The 18,066-nt window shown below is 43.9% G+C and overlaps 1 protein-coding gene across 5 annotated transcripts in view; it reads left to right on the top strand.

Annotated features, from left to right (window-relative positions):
• The first annotated feature begins 1,626 nt into the window (after window positions 1–1,626).
• Arid1b (AT-rich interaction domain 1B) overlaps window positions 1,627–18,066 on the top strand; it is a 397,185-nt gene continuing 380,745 nt past the window's right edge. For 4 of the 5 annotated variants that reach the window (XM_077802067.1, XM_077802070.1, XM_077802069.1 and 1 more), the window contains exon 1: window positions 1,627–3,630. In XM_077802067.1, coding sequence (XP_077658193.1) covers window positions 1,846–3,630 — 1,785 coding nt within the window. In that variant the 5' untranslated portion in view covers window positions 1,627–1,845. Of the gene's footprint in view, window positions 3,631–3,892; window positions 4,053–18,066 lie in introns of those variants that run through there. The other variant, XM_026393857.2, reaches the window with a different exon arrangement.

Here is an 18,066-nt window from a genome sequence, read left to right as displayed (position 1 = left end):
TATAAAAAGAGAAAATTCAGGAAAAAAATGTCAGACAGACATACTAACAAAGATGTAGTATTCTCCTGGCAAAAACTGATGAATGATTTGGCATGAATTCATCTTACAGTTCTGCTATTCTCTCTTACAAATGATATACCCCATTTTCCAGTTGTTTGCATAGAATTGCAATTTGTTGTTTCTACACTCCATAATGACCCTTGGGTGTGCACCTGATTCCCCCTCCCCACCAATTAGTCAATACCTTTTCCATCTATCTTTTCTATTTAGTTGTGTAACACATTGGAGCTTAAACTAGCAAACAACCACTGTACTTGCAATCAACTAGGTTTTATGAAAAGCTGAAGAATGAAATGATTTTGGAAAACTACCCTGTACTAAAATCTTACATATTATTTCTGTCAGCATGACCTCTGGGAGCTCAAATGCTTTCTCTCAATGACAAAGGTGCCCATCTAAGTACAACTGAGCCAGTGCTTATGTAACAAGTCTTGCTATTAAAGATCTTCAAAATGTTGCTAGTGATAGATTCTTAATAAAAAACGTCAAAACATTATTTGGTGATAAAACAACAGATTATTTTTTTAGAGATCAAGGCACAGAGTATATCTAGTTTAGGATTAGATTTGACTATCATTACTGATCTTATATTTATTAAATATAATGTCTATTTTGTTTTATTTAGAAATGAACTCACATCAAGAGGTTAATTGCACATATTAACCCCTGAAATATAACGAAAAGGGTCATGTGGATTTATGAAGATATGAGATAAAACTTAGCTGTCCCTATTAGGGCACCAGTAGTTAAACGTTAGTGTGGGGTGCATGACACACCACTCTACACATTGTGAGGACATCAAAGTGCAATGTAAGAAAAACACTCTTCTGGGAATACTTTGAGTTTCATACCTACTCCAGGTGCTTTAACAAGAGTTATATAAACATTACCTATGGGGCAGTTGTAGTCAAATCTTAAGCATTTATTGAGCTCCTGCTGTGTACAGGGCATAGAGCTCTTGGAACACGGCTAACCTTCACTTACAGTCGTCCCTAACGTTGCAATTGGAAGAAGTTGTGAGAATTAGCTGATGGCTCAAACTCAAGGCACGGAGGCCAACGCTGTGGGAAAATTACATAACTCCTGGGAGAGACAGTGCTTTTGCTCAGACTGCCCAAATATTTTCTTTCTCTGCCGGCTGCTCGAAACCTCCGAGGCCATTGGAGAACTTTGTCCCCAGCCCCTCTCGCTCTTTTGTCTGCTCGTCAGACTCCTTTTCCGCCTGGGTCTCGCTCCTCGCAGACGCGAACGTCAACGCCGCCGCCGACGCCGCCGCCTCCGGCCAGGAGGCCCGCGCGAGCCAGAGCGCAGCCCGGCCGCCCGCCGCCGGACCCGAGCGCCGCCGCGGCCCGACCCGGGCTGCCGGTGGGTCCCCGCGAGGCAGCGCCGGGCGGCGGCGCCCGGGGCCGAGTCCAGTCCGCGTTTTGCGAGTGCGCAGGAGTAATCGGAGAGAAGTGGATAATAGTTGTGGCTCGCTCGCTCCCCGCGTGCCGCGCTGGGCCCGCAGGCTCGGGCGGCCGCGTATTTACCCGTATCCGGGTTAGGGAGGAAAAGAGAAAAGTTTCATTTAAACCTGAACCCCAAACTTTCACCGTGAAAGCACACAGCGGGAGCTGGCCCAGACCGTAAGGCGTGCCCGCGCGGCTCCCGCGGGCCTGCAGAGGGGGAGGGGGTCGGCGGCGTCCCGGCGGGCCGCGTGGATGCGCGCAGGAGGGGCCGCGGACTAAAAAGTGGGGGCATTGTCTCCCCCCGCCCCCCGCCCGGCCGCGCCACGCCGCGGCGATCATGGCCGCGCGGGCAGCAGCGGCGGCGGCGGCACGGGCGGGCAGCGGTGAGCGGCGGGCGCCCCCCGGGCCGCGGCCGGCGCCCGGGGCCCGGGACCTGGAGGCGGGGGCGCGCGGCGCGGCGGCGGCTCCGGGACCCATGCTGGGGGGCGGCGGCGACGGCGGCCTGAACAGTGTACACCACCATCCCCTGCACCCCCGTCACGAACTGAACATGGCCCATAGCGCGAGCGCCGCGGCCGCCGCCGCCAGTACTAACAGCGCCAAGAGCGGCGGCTCCGAGGCGGCTCTCAAGGAGGGTGGAAGCGCCGCCGCGCTGTCCTCCTCCTCCTCCTCCGCGGCGGCGGCGTCCTCCTCTTCCTCCTCGTCGGGCCCGGGCTCGGCCATGGAGACGGGGCTGCTCCCCAACCACAAACTGAAAGCCGTTGGCGAGGCCCCCGCCGCACCGCCCCACCAGCAGCACCACCACCACCACCACCATGCCCACCACCACCACCACCATGCCCACCACCTCCACCACCACCACGCACTACAGCAGCAGCTAAACCAGTTCCAGCAGCAGCAGCAGCAGCAGCAACAGCAGCAGCAGCAGCAGCAGCAGCAACATCCCATTTCCAACAACAACAGCCTGGGCGGCGCGGGCGGCGGCGCGCCTCAGCCCGGCCCCGACATGGAGCAGCCGCAACATGGAGGCGCCAAGGACAGTGCCGCGGGCAGCCAGGCAGACCCCCCGGGCCAGCCTCTGCTGAGCAAGCCGGGCGACGAGGACGACGCGCCGCCCAAGATGGGGGAGCCGGCGGGAGGCCGCTACGAGCACCCGGGCCTGGGCGCCCTGGGCGCACAGCAGCCGCCGGTCGCCGTGCCCGGGGGCGGCGACGGCGGCGGCGGCCCGGCGGCCGTCTCGGAGTTTAATAATTACTATGGCAGCGCTGCCCCTGCTAGCGGCGGCCCCGGCGGCCGCGCTGGGCCTTGCTTTGATCAACATGGCGGACAACAAAGCCCCGGGATGGGGATGATGCACTCCGCCTCAGCCGCCGCCGGTGCCCCCAGCAGCATGGACCCCCTGCAGAACTCCCACGAAGGGTACCCCAACAGCCAGTACAACCATTATCCGGGCTACAGCCGGCCTGGCGCGGGCGGCGGCGGCGGCGGCGGCGGAGGAGGAGGAGGCAGCGGAGGAGGAGGAGGAGGAGGAGGAGGAGGAGCAGGAGGAGCAGCAGCAGCAGCAGCGGCAGCAGCAGGAGCGGGAGCTGTGGCGGCGGCGGCCGCGGCGGCGGCAGCAGCAGCAGGAGGCGGCGGCGGCGGCTATGGGGGCTCGTCCTCGGGGTACGGGGTGCTGAGCTCCCCCCGGCAGCAGGGCGGCGGCATGATGATGGGCCCCGGGGGCAGCGGGGCCGCGAGCCTCAGCAAGGCGGCCGCCGGCGCGGCGGCGGGGGGCTTCCAGCGCTTCGCCGGGCAGAACCAGCACCCGTCGGGGGCCACCCCGACCCTCAACCAGCTGCTCACCTCGCCCAGCCCCATGATGCGGAGCTACGGCGGCAGCTACCCCGACTACAGCAGCCCCAGCGCGCCGCCGCCGCCGCCGTCGCAGCCCCAGTCCCAGGCGGCGGCGGCGGCGGCGGCGGGGGCGGCGGCGGGCGGCCAGCAGGCGGCCGCGGGCATGGGCTTGGGCAAGGACCTGGGCGCCCAGTACGCCGCTGCCAGCCCGGCCTGGGCGGCCGCGCAACAAAGGAGTCACCCGGCGATGAGCCCCGGCACCCCCGGACCGACCATGGGCAGATCCCAGGTAACCCCCGCGCCGGCCGGGCCTGCTTCCGCCCGGGGCCTCGCGCGCCGGAGCCCGAGTTTCTTTCTTTGCCGGGTACTTTTCGCGTCTCTCGCGGGGGCGGCGGGGGCGCGGCGCCAGGGCCATTTCCTCGCGCTGCCGCCTCCCGCCCGGCTCGGCGCGCCCCGCGCCCGCCGCGCTGTCCGGGCCGCGCGGGGCCGCGCCGGGCGGGCCGGGCCGCGGACTCGCACCCTCACCGCCTCGGCGAGCCCAGGCCCCGGGACGGGCCACCATCCCAGGCCCGCCGCGGCGGAGCCGAGCGGGGCGGCGGGTCTGGGGTACCGAGCGGATCCGCGCTGGCAGCGCCGGCAGCGTGCCCCGACCGGGCCGAGAGGGAGAACTTTCTCCCTCCTCCGGCCGCTGCGTCGCCCTCGGCTTCCGAGGTAAGGGCAGGCTGGAGAGGGGAGCCCGGTGACAGCGGGGCTTCCCGGCCAGAGCGTTCGGTGCGGGCGTGGAGTTTGAACGTTTGCTGGCAGGAATGAGGCCAGTGTGCAGCGGCGTGGAGGGAAGCAGTCGATGGCTCCCGAGCACGGCCGGGGAAATCCATTATCGGGCTCTCGGGCCGCCTGCAAGGAGTCACCTTCAGCCGGGAGGGAGGCTGTGTTAAAGGAGCACATTCCGGATCGATTGAACTTATTTTTGATCATGGATTAGGCATACGTTTTATTCAGTATAGCTAGTGAGTTTAGACCTGTGAAAATGGATCTTTTTGGATCGTATTTATTTGGATTTTCTTTATTTTGCTGTCACCCAAGCCCTACAACGCTACTAGGAAGCGCCCTGTACTCTTGCTGTTTCTTGCTAGTAGGCTGAGCCTAAAGACTGACTTGATCTCCTTTGCAAGGTTTGGAATTTGAATTGTGGAGGTAAACTGGCTGTAATAGTCTCCAGACAGCTGCCTCTGAGTTGACATCTAATCTGCCATCTGATTGGCTCCCCTCTCACCATTGGGCATTTAGCACTGCTGATGTAAATAGAAGTGCTGAGCAGTACAGTCACAAAAATTCTTGCCACAAATAATAACTCTATTACAAGCAGATGGAAGGTGGAATATTATTTAGAGCTTAAATTGTTATGAATCATAGTTATTAATAAGAGGATTAAATACAGAAAAACATTATGCTGGGGTTCAGTATTGAACATTTACAAAACTCAGATCTTTGACAATATGGACATTTTCATGTATCATGGACTTTATTCGTAGGCTGAAGATTGGACCACTAAAAAGTAATTAAACCACAAATTGTACCAATTTTTGGATTTGCCAAGCATTTATAAAAGACTGCTCTTTACAAATTAAACAGTGAAAGAATTTTTGAGTGTATCAGCATTCATAATATAACAAAAATTTTAATATTCCAAAACACAGCATCTTTTGGTGGTATTTAATATGACAAGACTAAAGCTATACATTTTTAGTGATTTGTGTTTTAATAATTGTGACGCTTGTGGATAAGGAGTTTTACTTTGAATTGGCATATTTAAAAAGAACGAAATGAGAAAACCATAATTTTTGCAGTGGACAATTAGTTAAAATAGAAACTATGGATATCCCTGTGAAATGATAGGAATCATTTTGTATTTGTTTTTGATTTGGACAATTTAGGAATCTTTTTCTTTGATTATTTTGTTAGGTGACAAAATAGGTTAGCATTATTTAAACTGCTTACACAGTGAATTATTTAAACTGCATTATAGACAAGTTGTATTGGGTGTTTCTTCCAAATAATTTTTCTTTCATAGACATCTTAATGCTATGAAATCTTTAAAAATTCTAATCTGTTAAAAGGGAATAACAGTGATGGTTTATATGATTTTAGTTAGCTCATTTGTTTTAGGAAGGTGTATTTAAATAATAATCGTATATTAGAGGAAAGAATTGTTAGAGCCAGGAAAGGCCTAAATTTAACAAATCATCATGTGAATCTTGGTTTAACATCTTTGGTTAATGGAGTTTTCCTTTTAATGGTAGTGTTTCCTATTCTTGATGAAAATATTGTGATTTCAGTTTTTATTTTTGATTCATACAAGTACAAATATTAAAGAGAAATATAAATAAACCCATGTAATTAATTTTAAAAAGATTTGCTTTGTCAGCTTGTTTTTAAAGGGGTTGTCTAAAATTCTCATCTTTGTAAACTGAAAACAAATGAAGTTAGAGGCATATTTAGGTCCATGTTACTTTAAAGTATTATTTTTTAGTGATAGTGATACCAATCGTTTTTAATATTTTGATTTCTTTAAATGAGAGTGAGTCCATTTTGTCCTCAGTGTGATCCTTGGGAATAGCTTTTTATCTTTGAGGGTGAAAACGACAGAACATACGACCTCGATTCACAGATTCTTTTTGGCACCTAACTAAAAACATGTGGAATGTCTTTTTCATATTCCCCCCTTTTCTTTTTGGAAGGCTAGTGTTATTTAGTATTTGTTATATGATAATTATTAGAAACAGTCATTTGTCGAAAGTATTAAATTACCACCTGACTATAGGTCATAAAATGCTATTAAATCATTTTGTTAAATAATGAAAAAAAATTTTGAGCTTGAATATATTTAGTTTCATTTTTGATTTTAAGAAATAGTTTATACTGGGTAGCAAATGTTTTTGTAATTGGGAATAAAGCACATTGGAGGGAGTCTTTAGTGTGAAATAAGTCATTTTATGATTGAGTTTGTTACTGGATTTTTTTGAGATAAATATTCAGATAGAGCAGTCTTAAAAGGAACACTGAGGTCAGCTCAGACATAGAGATTTTATGATGTCCACGTTTGTGTTGAATTCCATTCATGCTATTTTATTTTCATTTTTATAGAATTTAGTACAATGTAATAAAAAAGAGTCTTACCATTAAAAGAGAAGTGATTAGCTGGCTTTACAAAGCAGGAATCAGCAAACTTATTACTGATTACCTTAAGATGTGCATAAGATACATTGTATCTTAAGATTACCTGCTTACTCCCCAATGAAATTTTAGGTTATTTGATATTTTAAGTCTTATAAAGATTTTTGTGGCCTAAATTTGCCGCAGAAGGTTTATATAGGTGAAATTGTTGATTCATACAAAAGGCCTATCATTTTAAAAAGAAAATGTAGCAAAATGTTTACACTTTTCTGTTTTTCTGTTATATGGGATAAAATTATTTATGGCTTAAAATTGTTTTTATTGGGAATCCTGATTTTTGTGCTACTTGATCTTTTCGTTTTTTTTTTTTTTTTTTTGGTTGTTGTTGTTATTGTTGTTTTCTTAGTGGTAACCACCATTAGACAGCTATCACTTAAATTTATGTTTATATTAATACTAAATCATTGAGTACCTTCTAGGGAACAACACCTTCTTACCTTTGGTCTGTAGTGGGAAACAGGAATCCTTTTTTACTTTGGTTTATTTGTCTGCTTTTAAGAAAGAGTTTTTGACCAGGTTTTTTATATATTTGTTCCATTTTTCTCAACATTGTATTGCCTCAGAAGTGTGTTATGGATATGAAAATAATGCAGACCATACTTGGACACTTTGATTAATGTACTTAACCTCTAAATCTTGTTCCTTTACTATACTTTTAATGAAGAGAAAATCATCCTTACTCCAGTATAAAAATACTATGAATTCTGGTTTGAGAACCAATTTAAAAAATAATAAGACAATGTCCAATAAGACTTTAATATAAGCTCATTTTATAGTTTCCCTAGAAGGACTTCTTTTAAAGAAAGCAGGTGTAATAGAATGGGGTGGAAATTTTGGCTCTGTTTTTTTATTAATGGCTTTTATTCCTGTATAATTTGGAGTTGGGTATATTTAAAAGGACAACTTCGGATGTGATAGGAACTGACCTCACTGCAAACGGTGAGGATCGGCTGGTTTACTTAACCCGTTCCTCTCCTATGAGGCGGGTGGTTTGATTTACATTTGGTTGAGGCTCAAGACATTTTTCTCCTCATTTTGTGGGCTGATGGGTGATGCAGATCTGGATTTGGACTAGAGCTGTTTTAGGTTATGCCGGTCCTGGATCAGGAGGCGTTTCTCACTGTACACTAGCTGATGATCCCCAGGTCCTGGATCTGTGTGCTTTGAGCCATGTTTTGTGCAAAGGGACTGAGATTTCACTCGTGTCACTTTCATTTTGTCTTGTGTGTAGATGTTCATTTAAGGTTGATATTTTTGTTTGATAGAACTGTTATGTGTTTCTGAAAAACCACAGATTTATGGAGGCTGAAATTAATATTGGTAAAACAACCTTATTAATTTTTTTTGCAATATTTAGATTTTCAAAATGGATGTTATAAAAATTTTGTGACATTTTACAATGCTGTGGCCAAATCCCACCTCTTAGGCTTTTTTGGCTTTGGCTAGTTTTCAGTTGTGTCCTTTCTTAGAGGTGTCTTTCCTCCAACAGGAGGCTTTTGCGAGTCTCTGTGCACCTGGAAAGCTGAGCTGTGCACACTTGCTGTGTGTGCTGCTCCAGGCTGAGGAATCCCAAATCCCAGTTCCCTGCAGCGTGGGGGAGGAGCACCAAGCAGAAGTTTGTAGCCACCACGAGTGTGTTTACATTTCACAAACCTAGAATGCAGTACTGTATTGTTTTTTTCTAGTTTGGAGGTTATTTGCACAAGAGTAAATTGTCCTTTTTGGTTTAATGGGGGTTATTCAGTAAATTAATTCTGATTTTGGTATACTTCAGTGACTTTTTCTTTTAGAAATTTGACGTAAAGGAAGTAATTTAGGTATCATTTGTTATCATTATCTGCATGTCCATAAGCATATATTATTTTACCCTATGGTAACATCTACATATGTTGTATTATTGGTTTACAACCTATAGTTTTAATGATTCACATTAACTGAATAAGTGAATTTATCAAAATACCATACATGAGTCCACAGTATGTTTTCAACCAACATATTTTACTTTCAAAGTTTTTAACCTATAGTAATAGCAAAAAATATTTCCTTAGATTTACTTATTTGAATTGGGTCCAGCAGGCAGTTTTCAAACTCACTTACGTATGGATCAATGCCAAGAATATTAGAAGGCTACTATTTGACAGATGAATTAATGATGAAATTAAATTGTTTCTTGAATGATGTTCATTGCTGAGAAAGAGACTAAAGCCTTAAAGTCTAAAGCCTATCTGGTTTACCAGTAGACCCTCTTATTTCCATTATTAAAATCAGGTAGATGGCAGCAGAATCTGGAGTGGACTATTGTAGCAAGACAGTCCTTTGGAACTAGCTGAGACCCGGCCTATCTGGATCTTCTTACCCTACAGGGTGCACTTCTTAGTATCTCATCTGGCCTTCAGGAAAGATGAGTCTCAAAACCTAGATAAGACTTATTAGGTGACAACTCTACAGGGGAGGTCCTACTTACTGAAGAGGAGAAAGTCTTTCATGGACAATGCTGTGCCGCCTTTTTTTTTTTTGGTAATGGGGTGCTTAAAAATTTATACATGCAGGTGTATATTTTCTTATAGTGGTAAAACACACATAATGTAAAATTTACCATTTTACCCGTTTAGAGGCATACAGGCCATTGGCATTAAATATGTTCACATTGCTGTACAGCCATCACCACCATCTAGTTCAACACATTTTCATCTTCCTAAAGTGTTTTTCTCTTCGAATTCTTCATGTCAGACTTTGAAATCGCTTGCTATTGCTGTGTACTCTAAGTGATCTTGTTTCTGTGATAGTCAGCTTTGCCTTTTCTTAGTCTATTAATGAAGTCTTCCTCTGCAGCCCCTGGAAATGCCGGTAATCTTTTTCTTTTCTTTTTTTTTTTTATCAGTCCATCACTTCTTCCCCCTTCTAACTTTATAATAATCTTCGAAGATTCTTTTTGGAGCTGTATCATTTAGGTTAATTGTTTTATTGCAGATGTGTCATTGAAAGTTTAATACAGCATTTTGGAATTTTTCTGAAGTTTGAAGGTTTGGGGTGTTTTTGGTTTGTTTCTTTTTGAGTGAAACCTGGGACTTGTTTGGATGATAGGGTATAGAAATGAGCTCTTACCATGAACTCTTCCCTTTTCATAGTTCTCTTATCATTTGAATTTTTAGCCTCTCTCTTTTTAAATTTTTTTTTTTGTAGTTGTGAATGGACAGCATACCTTTATTTTATTTTATTTTTATGTAGTGCTAAGGATCCAACCCAGTGCCTCACACATGCTAGGCAAGCACTCTGCCACTGAGCTGTAGCCCCAGCCCTTAGCCTCTCTTAAACATTTAGTTTTGTTTTTCTCCTAGTATCGAAGACCATTGATGGTGGTCATTTTTCCCGTTCTTGCTGTGTTGTGGGTATTTGGGCTTCTCATTCACCCGCCCAGGGCAGACAGCCAGGCCAGGTGATGCTGTGTCCTCTTTGGTAGGGTTTTGTGCTCCACCTCATGTCATTAGCTTTTATCTCCATACATAGAAATTCTCTGTACATAGAAAAATTCCTAAACTAAGACAGTTGGCCTTTTAATTACATTTTAAAGGCTGCTGCAAAGGGATACTTCTTTCTTATGAACAGCCTTTTGTGCACGTGTGTGTGTGTGTGAGAGAGTGTGTATAAAATATTAGAATTGTTTTTTAATTGCTGTGGATGCTGAAAGGTAGCCACCTCTGTGTGTGTGTGTGTGTGTGTGTGTGTGAGAGAGAGAGTGTGTATAAAATATTAGAATTGTTTTTTAATTGCTGTGGATGCTGAAAGGTAACCACCTCTTCACATTTCAATTACTTACTTTTAGCGCCGGATTTCATGGAGGACACAGAGGAAATGGACTGCTCCTTAAGAAGCAGCAATTATTTCTTTAAGGCATAGACATTTTAGTATTTGTGTGTGCTGTCAGGTGTCTGTTCCATAAATGTCCACTCCCAGCAATCAGATGGGCACTCCAGCCTGAGTGAGATGTAGGCAGTGGCTAGGGTCTGGGTTGCTGCTGGCGCTTGTGTTTGCTCCCTGGATTACGGATTTTGGCATCATTGAGTTAGAACTAGCTCATTTTAACAGAGTGTCTGTAGCAGCATTGTGGGTCAGCAGCCTAGTGGCCCAGTTTTTCGGGTGAGGGAGTGGATTTGGGCAACACAAGTCATTGTGCTTGATAGGATGTGGCTTTTCCATTTCTCCCAGTCAGGTATTGGCTTTGTGCCAGAGCAAAATGTAGATCCACTACAGAGAATAATAACTAAAAAAGGGAAAATATAATCACTTTCAAATTTATATAGAATGGTCCTTTTTCTTTTTCTCAGTTTTCTACATTACACAGACTCTTGGAAAAAAGTTAAACAGTCTGCTCAGATTTAGGAAGACACTTAGATTGCTGGGGTATTTTTGGTAACTGTTTAGATAATGTATGCTGGCTGAGGAGTAAATTCAGCTACTGCTTCTGGGTCCTGAAATAAACCTTTCAGAAAACGAGGCAGTGATGATGAGTGGAGGCAGTTCCGGAATTCTTAGTATCATCTCCTGTTTCTTTTTATGATGAGCATCTTAGAAGTTCAACTATTTGCCATACTTCATAGCTTGATTTTTAAAAAATTATTGGTAATTCCAAAATTGATCAAGAATTTGGCATCTAATTTTTGAAATATTAAGAACTAGCCATACATCAAGCTATAAGCCCAGTGTGAGATCCTTTAAATTTTGTTTCCAGTGAATATTTTTTAATAATAATTTCATTTTACCCAGTGAATTATGATGACCTTGGAAACAAATGTCAAACGTTGCTACTGCTGAGCAGGTATCTTTCTGAAGAAGCAGACTATTTCCTAAGAGAATATCAGTGTATTTATGATTATGAGGATTTATGAGAGAAAAGACTGTCTTATGAGGGGTTCAATGCAGTGGAAAGATCATGGCTTGGAAGTAAGTGGTCAGACATGGGCTCATTTGGGGACTTGGGTGCCTATTCACTCTTCTATCCAGCAGGGGCCCAGTTTCCTTGTCTGGAATGTTGCTACAGGCTGGGTTGTGGAAACCTCTGCTGAAGTCTTGGAGGTAAAACCTTTGGTGTGTCCTCTTTGCCCACCTGCCTTCCCAAGAGGGCTGGGGCTGGGTTTCTTGTTCTGTGCCTTGTGCTGCCACACTTCAGGGTACGGTTGAGGACAAGCCCTTGCCTCTGACAGTTAGGGATGCCCAAACCCTCCCTGCTCCAAATCCTGTGCCACTGTGAATTGTTTGCAGAGAGTGCCTGATCAGTTCAACGCCACTGCACAGCCTCTTAAGCTGCACCAGGTTCCAGGCACGGCCAGTGAATACAAACCGAGGCCTGCGTTAAGACTCACTTTTTGCGCATTCTCACTTTTTGCGCATTCTATTGTAATTTTCCCCAAGAAATGTGGTTTGGTACTGATCGGAACTCTTGGATTTGGTTACCGGTAGAGCTGCAGTGGGCTGATGTCATTATACCCAAATTTCTACTCTGGTCACGGTTCCAGGATTAGTGTTAATTATTAAGTTCTTTCTTCTGGTTACAAAAGTCACTAGCAAATGACCTGCAAAAATGATTGGCTTTTCAGGAGTACTAGTTTTTGCCAAGGAACAAAATTTCAAAAATTTAAAACTAGAATCTTAAATTTAAAATTTGAAGCTTCTGGGTGCTGGAATTTGGCTATTTCTTTTCTTTTTCTTTTTTAAATTTTTTAGTTGTAGATGGACACAATACCTTTATTTTTTTAATTTTTATTTTTTTTAAAGAGAGAGTGAGAGAGGAGAGAGAGAATTTTTAATATTTATTTATTTATTTTTTTTTAGTATTTGGCGGACACAACATCTTTGTTGGTATGTGGTGCTGAGGATCGAACCCGGGCCGCACGCATGCCAGGCGAGCGCGCTACCGCTTGAGCCACATCTCCAGCCCCAATACCTTTATTTTTTAATTTTTAAGTTTTTTTTGTAGTTGTAGATGGACAGCATGCCTTTATTTAATTTATTTTTATGTGGTGCTGATGATCAAACCCAGTGCCTCACACTTGCTAGCAAGCGCTTTACCACTGAGCCACAACCCCAGCCCGACTTTGGCTTCTTATTGGTTAAATAACTTGCTTCCGTGTCTGCTTCAACTTCACTGACTATATTCATATTTGGTCCCTAGCAGAGTTGTAATTTATTACACCTGGAGGTTAGGACTGCTGTTATATAGTTGAAAAGGGGAATGCCAAGTCTGAGAATGCCAGGAGTTGCCTCAAACAAGTAAAGACAGTTCCGTTTGTTTTATTATGAGATTTATAAAACAAAATTTAATTCTATTATGAACAAATACTTACTGAGCACCTCTTGGGCTTCAGATACAGAGTGTAAATACAGCCTATGATCCATAATTCTCCCTGATGAATTATCATCAACTCTTGGTGTTTTACCAAGTAGAAATTAATGTAAATGACTACATTTTTCTTTTGCAACTCTTACTCAGAAAGACTATGTCCCTCAAAATGCATCATCTAAAACATGCTTGAAGAGTAGTTGATTATGTATCCAAAATGAATATTTTATGAAGACTGTGTTACCCATTTTCAATAGCCATTGCGAGGAAGTCTGCCCAGGCTGTACTGGACAGACAGACTGTGCTTGCAGATTGTTCTTAGGTGCTGTGATGTTGATGAGAAAGTGATCCTAATTTGGATTTTATTTTGGGTGCCATCCATATGATGTTTTATGAAAGAAATGACTTCACATTATCATTAGCACAAAGAATTTAATATTTGGGTCATTTCTTAACCTTATTGAACAGTTTTATTTATTTTTTGACAGAGAGGGATATATCACAATTTATTCATATTTAAAACAGAGAAGCCCAGTTGTAAGTATATATGTTAATAAAATCAAAGTGATGATTTTGTGTCCCAAAGAGGAGGTTTTCTTTCTGTCTATGCCATGGCATGTATGCATTCTTAGTAGGCAAACTAGCACTGCAGAAGAATAATTGACTGCAGTAAGTGAGAAGAAACCATTAGATCTACTGGACAAGGTGCTTCAAGTACATTGACAGGTTTCAGTTATTGAACAGTTTTATATGTGTCAGGGCTTCTTGCCATCATGGCAAGAATATGGGCATCAGACACATGTGGTGCCTGCTGTGTGTTTTGCACTGTATTTGATTGTGGAGTCCTTTGGTGACTAGGGCCTGATGATTAAGGACAAGTAAACATGTCCACTGAGGCAGCGTAAAGAAGTTTTGTTAGGGGGGCACTTCACATAGACTAGGTTGAGGATTGGGGTAGGAACAGAAGGCACCTGCTGATCAGCTAAGACTTGGTTGATGAGCAGAAGTTAACCTGATGGAAGCAGGGGCAAGCTCAAGAGCCAGAACCCAGGTTAGAAGATCTGGAAGTTTGGACAGTTACTAGCTGTGTGACCTCAGGCAAGTTACTTTATTTCTCTGTGCTTTATAGTTCCTCATTTCTATAGGAATGAGAAACTATAGTTAATTCGTAGAGTTGTGTTTTTTATTTTGAGGAGTAGCCTTTATAAGGTACTGACTGACTGCCTGGTGCGCAACCCTGTCCAGCCCCTCTGTTTCTCTTTACCTTGTCAAATGTCTAGTCAAAGTTAGTTATTGAGCATTTCTAAAATGTCTGTTGTAGTTTTTATGTTTCTTAGAAAATAGTCATACTTTTAAGAAAGGAAAAATAACTTCAAAATATTGATATTTGAAGAACTTAGCTTTGCTCTTATCAAACTATCAACAAATACTTTGTGACCTAGGTGTGTAGGGCACTGGTCTGTCCAGATAAATATGTATCCAGAGAATATTTGTAAGCTTTTGAACATTGTGTTCCCTGTTTAGCATAAAGGGATCCTTAGGTTACTAAGTAAATATTGGTGAATAAATTAATCAAGATGGTTTGTGGGAGATTTTTGTATTGCTTCCTATTCCACTTAATTGGAAATATGGATTGAACAGCTCTGGCCTCAAAGTGATTTGAATTTTGAGTTGAGGGAAGTTGTTGGTAGGCAGACAACTTCCAAATTGGACTTTTGCTTCTAATTTTCTCCCTGTATTAAATAGGTTAAAATCATAGTCACACTGGTTAGGAGTTTGCTGGCCTTGAGAACCTTCCCTTCCCTGCCTTAGAGCCAGCATCTTCTAATCATTGGATGGGGCAGGAAGGGCCGGTCTTGCATTGGAGACTCGCTCACAGTTCTGGGTTTCATCCCCTTCACCTGGTGTCCGTCCTGTATGGTGAGACCTTGTCCTTCCTCCTCCACTTGAGATTGTTCAGAACCATGAGCACTTTTAAACACCAGTATTTTATTCAGCAATTGGTTAATGAAAACTGGAGGCAAAAAGCAGTTTTGTGTTTTGTCTTAGTAAGTTCTGTGATGTCCATGGAGCTACGTGATTAGTGAGAAGGAGAGAATGAGGGGTAATGGAGAAGAGGAATTGTATTTAAGACAGTGACGCTTGAATAACTTAAAGGAATATGATTTTTGTAGCCTAAATATCCTTTTGTGGTCTAAGTAGTTTCATGCTTCATTGAAAAGCTAATGCAAAGAAGTTGTAGTCAGCTGGTAAGATATTTGAGCCAACCAATTGTCAGTATGTTGAAGTTTTATTCGTGCATCTAGAAATTTCATATAAATTATTTTTTGAAGAGGGACTTGTGCTAGCATAGCTAAACTGGTGAAGCTGAAATCTGTATTTGTTTTATGTATGTGGTATTTTTTAGGGACTGGGAAAGTATTTCATATGTGAAATAAACTAGGTAGTGTGTACAGCATCACATGATCAAAATATTTCCCCCTTGCTGTTGCCAGAAGCTATCTATTGCTTTTCAACAATCTTACTTGTTGGGCATCATGCCAAGATGTTTAAGACAGCCCCTTACGTGAGCCGCTCCATTCTTAACCTCTCTGACTGAAGTGCCGTGACCTTCACACATGTAGATTAGCCATGTGCTCTGTGAATTGAAACTTGCTGCCTCAGGAAGAAAGGGTTTTTCTTTTTATTCCACTGGGAATTTGACAGCCATTCATCCCTGACCTGGGCAGAGGTAATGCAAGGAAATTGGATTCACATGGAACGTGCACAGACAGCCCAGGCAGTTTGGACAGGCAGGCGGGCTTTCTCCCTGGGCCAGCGCGTGTGGGTGACCGACGTGCCGAGGTGCAGGACCTGCAGTGCAGCAGCCAGCCAGATGGAAGGACAGTGTTGACTTAGAAAAAGAAGTTCTCATTGTAGGCTTTTCTAATAAGTTCTGACTACTCTTTCTCTTCCTTTCCAGCCTGTTTTTGAAATCTCTTGAATTTTTGTTTATTTTTTAAATGATACTTTAGAATTAAATACTTTTAATACTGTGGGCAGATATGTGGCCTTAGATGCATTTAATTTAGGTGGACCTTTCAAAGAAACACAGAGATACGTTTCTGACACTCGTATGACAGCTCTTTTTGGCTTTGTGCTGTAAAATTCTGAAATGAATTGGTGCTTAGAACTCAACTCACATGAGAGTTCTCACTCAGTTTTGTAATGATTAATAACTGTAATTGATGAACAATGAAATTTTGGATAAAACTAGAATTATTAGGTAAAATAGTTTTAAAAGAAGTTTACCTTTGCCTTGTTAATGTACACACTTGGAATTAAAGTACAACTCAGGATAAATAATAGTCATGATACTTGATTAGGTTGATACACAGAGTATTCAGAAGGAAATTTCTCTTTCTGAGAATAATAGGTCTAAAGTAGTACTCCAGCTAGTTTCTTGGCAAAAGGAGGGTGATTAGGGCAGTTGAAAACTTACGAATGCTTTTGTGTGGCTTTCAGGCTGAGCGTTTCTGTGTACACTAGGGCTAATGAAATACTATTAGGCATCAGAGCCTCTGTCCAGGTGCTGGGAATCTTTCCTTGGGGTACGAAAGACGTGATTCCTTCGGACATCTGTGCGGGGCGTGTGCCTAATGGATGCAGTGGGCTAAGGGGGAAGCGAAGTCATCTTCTGACCTGAGGAAGACTTGCTTCTTTTTCCTGTGAGGAACAATAAGATTATTAGGAAAAGTGTCTGATCATGACCGCACAGAATGTGTTGCTTTCAGGGCTCTTCATTCATTGAAGATGTGAAGGTGACAGTCCCTGGAGGACAGGACTGTAGTGCTGCTGGCATGTTTGGGTGCAGCTGGAAAGATGGAGCAGTACATCCCCATCTGCTGAAGGAAGAGTGGATGTGGAGGGTGACAGCCCCCCAGGAGGCAGACAGGAACTCTGGATGGAGAATCCTCAAGGCTGGCCTGTAACCAAGCATAGGGTAGTCCTCCTGGGAGAGCAGAGGGCACCAGTGCAGGAGAGTGGCCAGCGGGGTGCAGACGAGGCAAGAAAAATATCAGTGTGAGTGAGTCAGTAGCCGGGCTTGTATGATTTTTGAAAAGGGTGGTCTGCCTGGGGCCCTGAGATGGGGAAATGAACTTAGCCTCTCATTCTGGTCAGGATGATTGGTAACTGGTAAATGTTTGCTTCTTTTCAAATGAAGAATTGCAGCTTTAGAGACTTGACTAATAGTGTGGTGTTCCGTAGTAGGAACAGCTGCAGTTATTGGATACCTACTGTGTGTACCAGGCACACTGCATCTCCCAACAGTCTTGTAAGTCTGTTTGATAGTCGAGCAAACTGGTAGAATTAAGGAGTTTTTCTCAAATCCAGTTGTGCATCAGGACCACCCTTGGGAGTAGACATTCACAGGCCCCCATTGGGCTGCGGAGTCTGCCTCTTCTCTGGAAGGCCATTGAAGAGCTGGAAGTAATACTTCAATAAGCGTACTTTTTGGTCATTGTTAATACATGTAAAAGTACATTGTTATAACTGCAGGGTTTCATTGTAAGACTCCACAGTCACTATCAGACAAAGATGAGAAAAGCAGCCGTGCTGCAAGGGCACAAGGGTGGCCATTGGGTTTTTCCCATAGTGTTACTGAGCATTAATTTACATTCACCCGTCAGGGGAACTGCATACCACAATCTAGTTCATTGCTTAGAGTTATCAAAGGACACTGTAAAATAATGTATTGATGTTTAAAGAGAAGTGTAGATTCTCTTCCATCTGGACTTATTTCAGTGTGGCTGTTACTGGAGTTTCTCAGGTGGGGAGTGAGGAACTCCATTGAGAGCAGCCCATAGTAGGTACTCAGACACTTTGGATAAAAGAATAGATAGCAGATTGGACAGCGTCACAGGTCACTTGTGTTATGAGGCCAGAGGCTGTGAATCCCAAGAAACAGGATTGCAAGAAAATAGAGAGGCCAGGTGAAAGGCAGGGGCCAGAAGGTTGGAGAGAGGAGAAAAACTATAGGCAACAGAAAGAATTGTAAAGTAAGAAACCAACAGAATAAAATGTAATATTCATTACATGCCCAAAGGTGAACTGTTATGATAGTGAAAATTATCAACTAAACACCAACATCAACATCAGTATCCCCCCCCCCCC

Source organism: Urocitellus parryii, chromosome 8, assembly GCF_045843805.1.
Source record: "Urocitellus parryii isolate mUroPar1 chromosome 8, mUroPar1.hap1, whole genome shotgun sequence".
NCBI lineage: Eukaryota > Metazoa > Chordata > Mammalia > Rodentia > Sciuridae > Urocitellus > Urocitellus parryii.
The sequence above is the reverse complement of the archived record's forward strand: the minus strand, read 5'-3'. Positions and strand labels throughout refer to the sequence as shown.